At 40.3% G+C, this 6,000-nt stretch overlaps 1 protein-coding gene across 1 annotated transcript in view; it reads right to left on the bottom strand.

Annotated features, from left to right (window-relative positions):
* Nucleotides 1-1,060: 1,060 nt before the first annotated feature.
* LOC101736137 (U5 small nuclear ribonucleoprotein 200 kDa helicase) overlaps nt 1,061-6,000 on the bottom strand; it is a 67,135-nt gene continuing 62,195 nt past the window's right edge. The window contains exons 38-43 of the mRNA XM_038019719.2: nt 5,793-5,940; nt 5,174-5,350; nt 3,953-4,087; nt 3,068-3,175; nt 2,650-2,742; nt 1,061-1,283 (exon numbers count right to left, since the gene is read on the bottom strand). Coding sequence (XP_037875647.1) covers nt 1,125-1,283; nt 2,650-2,742; nt 3,068-3,175; nt 3,953-4,087; nt 5,174-5,350; nt 5,793-5,940 — 820 coding nt within the window. The 3' untranslated portion in view covers nt 1,061-1,124. The remainder of the gene's footprint in view (nt 1,284-2,649; nt 2,743-3,067; nt 3,176-3,952; nt 4,088-5,173; nt 5,351-5,792; nt 5,941-6,000) is intronic.

Genomic DNA, 6,000 nt, shown 5'->3' with positions numbered 1-6,000 from the left:
TAGTTTACTCGTCGAGCCCTTCGTCGCAAGCGACGGGTTCGACGAGAATAATGACCGGTAGTCAAGCAGTAACGGCAGATGTCTACTATGCTGAACTCTGAACAATGTTAGCAAAACTTGCAGAGAAACAGCCCCGACTCATGAATCGATCTTGACCATTATTGCTCCATGATAACGCGAGACCTCATACAGCACGAGAAACCGTTTTAACTCTACAGGAACTGATAATTAGAAATCATTCGTCACCCTCCGTATTTGCCAGACCTTGCTCCAACGGACTACCATTTTTTTCGCAATTTGGACAATTTTCTACGTGTTAAAAACTTTTCTTCCCAGGAGGCAGTACAGAATGCTTTCACACAGTTTATAGAATCTAGATCACCAAAGTTCTATCGTAAAGGCATAAATGACCTTCCTATTAGATGGCAGCGATGTATAGATAATAATGGTAGAGATATTTTAAGGAAATAAATATGTATTTAAAGAAAAAAAACGAATTTCAATTATTCAGTACAAATTGGCAATTTCACACTTTAACCCCTAACTAGTGATCCCGCAGTAGTCGAAATTCGACTATAATTAATTGAAATTATAAGTTTGTACACTAATGACTCTTTTGTCAAAGACTAATAAGCTTCTATAATCACAAATTGCGCCAAAACTACACTTTAGACAAATATTAACAAAGACAAACAATATTTAATCTATTCTCAATTTGACCATAGACTTTATGCAATAAGAAAAGTTTGACAATAAATAAATAGTATGCATGCGTGTGTGTGCCAAATACATGGTAGTGTGTGTAATGTTTTCTTTATTGATTTAATGTATCTTTTATGCTTAATTTAAAAAAAATATTAGCATTGTGCACTCCTTCTCTATATTCTCTATAAGTGTGAAAAAATTCCTACTCCTCCGTCCGCGCAATTTTCGTAAAAAGGGGGACAAAGTTTTTGTTTCACGTTTTAATATATAGATATTTATGCAATAAAAACAATACCCTGTAGTCGACAAGTGCAACCGGTGCAAATACAGCGTGTTCCAAAATGAAATGCAAAAAACAATTTCCACAGCTTTATTATCACTTATTATACTATACGAAGGTCGGGTCAGGTCGGATGAGGTCAGCCGTACTGGTCCGAGTCCTCGCTGGAGTCGGACGCCGCGTCTGCCACCTCAACGTTGAACTTGTACTCCTGGTCGGCACCTAGGTACGCGTCGGACATGAAGTACAGGGTGTACGTGTGCCGCCCCGCGCCGCCACACACGAAGTCCAGCCGGACCTATTTTTAAAAAGATTTTATGACCTGGTAACTAAGACCTTTAAGTCGTGTCTTATTTTAATTTTTATGAAAAATGATAATATGGAGTGAAATGAAATGAAGATGATTAATTTGAGACATTAATCAACCGAAATGAAATTAAATATGAAATGAGATGAGATGATATGGAATGAAATATATAACCTCAGTAAAATAGTGGTCATTTAGTCAATTTTTTTCAGTGGACTAAGCAAACAATGAGACTAATAAGTAAACAATCACTAGTTTACTATATCTCTTCTGTACTCATCTCGGATCATTTAATTTCATCCCAATCGATTAGTCTCAAATAAATCAACTTGCATCTAATTTAGCACCATATCATTGTTTATGTAACATAAATCATCGCCTTCTCGCATTAAAACTGTATAATCTCAAAACTTACTAATTTTACAGGAGTGTGTTTGAAAGATTTAAAACATGTGATATTTTTAATAAGCATTAATCATCTTTGCAACATTAATTTTTTATTTTTTACCATTTACATTATCTGTCTTTTAAAGTAAGATAAAATTTTGTATTAATTTTGTTAATAGTAGTCAAAACATAGGTAAACTAAACTACGCTCTTTGACAGTATTTATGAGAAAAATATACTGGTGATACCAAATGATTTCGCATAAAAACTCAATTTCGAATATTTTTGGAAATTGTACACTTCTAATGCGAAAAGACGATATATGTATTTAATATAATAATATAATCTATATATATATATATATATATATAAAAATGAATTGCTGTTCGTTAGTCCCGCTAAAACTCGACAACGGCTGGACCGATTTGGTTAATTTTGGTCTTGAATGATTTGTGGAAGTTCAGAGAAGGTTTAAAAGGTAGATAAATATGAAAATGCTAGGAAATGTTTTTCCTTTGATGTGTCCCCCGTCGGACGGATTCCTTTTGTTTGTTTTAAGTTTATTTTATACAAAAGTTTAGATCTTTTATTTATCGTTTGAGGCACTACGAAGTCTGTCGGGTCAACTAGTAATTAAATATTTTTATAAACTCGTCTATGGCAATAGTGACGTTGCATGGAGCCAATGGCCATACGTAAAATATATCGAGAGATAAAAGGCTATTTCGTTTAAGTGACATTTATCTTGGTAATTAAAGGTTCATTTTATTTGATATCAGCATCAGTATACATTTAATTGAACTTCAATTAAGTTTACTCCATTCAAATAGCCGGAGAGATTTGTTTTGGGTTATGATATTTTTTGTTCTAAATTTTAAACTTTATATATCTCTCCCGTGAAGTTACAAATAATGTCGCTTAAACCAAAATGGCCTTTCATTTCTGGACTAAAAGGAGACTGATCACTGACCTTGGCGCTCCTGGCCAGCGACACCCGCTTGATGGAGAGCAGCGTGTTGCTCTTGGGGTCTCCGATCACGACCCACCAGCCCTCCTCGCGTTTCTGTTGCAGGACAAACAAACAACGATCGCAATTATTATAGTAACGTGGACGACATGTATTAGATACTTGTTGTGTTTAAGTGTGTGTGTGCGAACGTCTCTCTCTCTCCTCCTCTCCCCCTCCCTCTCTCTGTGTGTGTGTTTACACGAGTGTGTGTGTGGATTGGTTGTGAACATGTATGTGTGCATGTGTGTCCATATGAGTGTGTGTGTGCATGGTTACGAAATTCACCACCCAAACTGGTCCCCCCTCCCTGTCTATCTCCCCCCCTCTCTCGCTCTCGCTTTCTAAACGGGTCAGTCAGACTTCGACCGGCGGTCCGTACCTGGGGGAAGAAGGGCGCTATGACCGGGCCGAGGACGTCGTCCTCCCTCTCCAGCGAAACCTCCACCACGATCGGCTTCCCGGCGCGCAGGTGGCGCTCGTTCTTCACCTGGAAACAACGAGCGACAGGTTACTGATATGATATCGTGGTCTAAAGGATAAGACGTCCGGTGCATTCGTATGTAGCGATGCGCCGGTGTTCGAATCCCGCAGGCGGGTATCAATTTTTCTAATGAAATACACGTACTTAACAAATGTTCATGTAACAATTGACTTCCACGGTGAAGGAATCCATCGTGTAATAAAAATCAAACCCGCAATATTATAATTTGCGTAATTACTGGTGGTAGGACCTCTTGTGAGTCCGCGCGGGTGGGTATCACCGCCCTGCTTATTTCTGCCGTGAAGCAGTAATCTGATTCAGTTTGAAGGACGGGGCAGCCGTTGTAACTGTACTGAGACTAGAATTTATATCTGAAGATGGGTGGTATAGGAATATACGACAAAGGGAAGATCTTCCACCGAGCGGGTGATATTTGCTCGGTAGACCGACGGTCTGAATGTTGTTGTTCGGAACTTGTATATATGCGCTTTATCTTGAAAATGTCGTAAGCGAGATTCAGGCATGTGTCAATTATCTTGCTTTGTATGATGGCTACCCGCCACAGGTGGCACATTTACGTCGTAGTTGTTAGGTGGACTGTGAGCTCACCCACCCACCAAAGCAATAAAAAACAATAAAAAAAAATTTTTTTTCACATTAAAAATTTTGCCGCTCTAAAAATTTAGCCACCCTGGGCACTTGCCCAGGCTGCCCTTAGTGTAAATCCACCACTGGGTCCCCCTCGCCATATTAATGTCTCTAATAGTACAGTGTTCATCGCACCTCATAGTTGAGCTCCACGTTGGGGTACCGGTTACAGAAGCGCGCCACGTCTGCCATCTCGGCGGGAGACAGCTGCAGCAGCTTGGCTCTGGCGGTGTCCTCCAGCTCCATCACGTCGAACACGGTCTCCACGCCCTGGGGGAGAAACACAGATCTGCGTTCTAGATTACACTTCATTTATTAATATATTTTCCGACCGGACTGTATTTTAATCAAGAGCGCAAACTTTCAGCGGCCGGACTATAGTTCAACCGCGAACGCAAACTTTCAGCGGCCGGACTATATCTACTAATAATTATGAAAGTGAACATTTGTGTATTTAAATGTAGTTAAACATCCAAAAAGTTATTAAAAGTTATTAATTATTAATATTAAAAATTAAGACATGTATATTGAGTTTTAGGACTATGTACTTCCGAAAATGTAAATTTTGTACCTATAAAATTGTAAGTTATGGGGAGCGCGGTATCAGCGCCGCGCCCGGGCGTTCGTTGACCCTAGCATCAGTTGTTTTTCGTTTTGTGTTTCATTGCTGGTTTTTTTTAGTAATGTATTTTTTATGAAACTATCGTTTCATTTAGCTCTACTAACATAATGGAGCGTAAATAATGCTAATAAAACGTTTTAAAAATATGTTTTTTTTTATAATCAAGATCGATTTTTTTTCGTCCCATCATCAAAGGTGTCATTAGTACTATCGTCTGTCTTGGTTTTCGGAAGCGGTCTCCTAACACCCAGTACTAATATTATAAAGCTGAAGAGTTTGTTTGTTTGAATGCACTAATCTCAGGAACTACTGGTCCGATTTGAAAAATTCTTTCAGTGTTAGATAGCCCATTTATTGAGGAAGGCTATTTATTTGTTTATTTATTTGGAAACAAAAATTACAATACAAACATATAATATTTAAAAAAAATAGATAAAACAATAAACAAATATATTTATTTCCACAATCAAAATCTCATATAGGTAGAAAGTGAACAGAGAAGACTATATAACACTATATAGGCTATAATCACGGTAAGGCCAATACAAGTGGGGCACCAATAAAGAATGTTTCAAAATAGCTCCTTAACATTCTATAATTCAAATTTATTTTCACTTTCTACGTAAATGAAGTGGGGGGTAAAATTTAGCGTTATGCGAACAGAGTCGCGGGCATAAACTAGTTACTTATATGCCGGTTTATCTCCAGCTTCCCCCCCAACACAGCGAGGTTACCTTGTCAGCGCAGCGTTGCACCAGCTCGGGCGTGAAGTGCGGCAGCTGCCTTAGGTACGAGTCCTTGGCCCACATGGCCTGCGTCACCATCTGGGCTAGCTCCATGGCGGCCACGGCGGGCGCCAGCCACCCGCTGCTGGACACCACGTCCACGCACGCCTGGATCAGCCGAAGCGCCTGGGAACAATCACTACTATTGAATAGCTGCACCGATGCTTTCGTTTGTTGACAGCGAACGCGCACGCCATCTGTCGCGCGGTGTTTTTTTTTCATTGCTAGACTAGCTGACCCGGCAGACTTCGTAGTGTCTCAACAAACAAATCAAAATAAAAACAAAATTGTTATTTTTATTTAATTCCAAGCATTCTCATATTTATCTATCTTCCTTTTAAACCTTCTCTGGATTTCCACAAACAATTCAAGACCAAAATTAGCCCAATCGGTCGAGCCGTTCTCGAATTTTAGCGAGACTAACGAACAGCAATTCATTTTTATATTTACACTATTATGGTGGCCATTTATGGCCGGTACAGGGGCGCAGATAAAGTGATTGCCTAGGGCGCTCTGGACCTTTAATACATGGCAGTCGAAGGGTTAAAAGAGAGTGCAAAGATCGTACCTTGGTGAGCACGAGCGCGGTGTCGGCCTGCAGCTCGGCGGGTAGTTGCATCCTGGAGAGGTGCGCCTGGAGCAGCACGTGCGCCTTCACGTGCGGGTCGTTGTGCCGCACGGCGCCGCCAGACGGGGCCGTCGGCTTGTGCGGGACCCTGCAACGGACGGGGACAGGGGGGGGGATGCTCAGTGCGAGTGCGTCAATGTTCTCGATA

The sequence above is a fragment of the Bombyx mori genome, chromosome 24 (genome assembly GCF_030269925.1).
Source record: "Bombyx mori chromosome 24, ASM3026992v2".
Lineage (NCBI taxonomy): Eukaryota > Metazoa > Arthropoda > Insecta > Lepidoptera > Bombycidae > Bombyx > Bombyx mori.
This window is presented reverse-complemented; position numbering and strand designations above follow the sequence as displayed.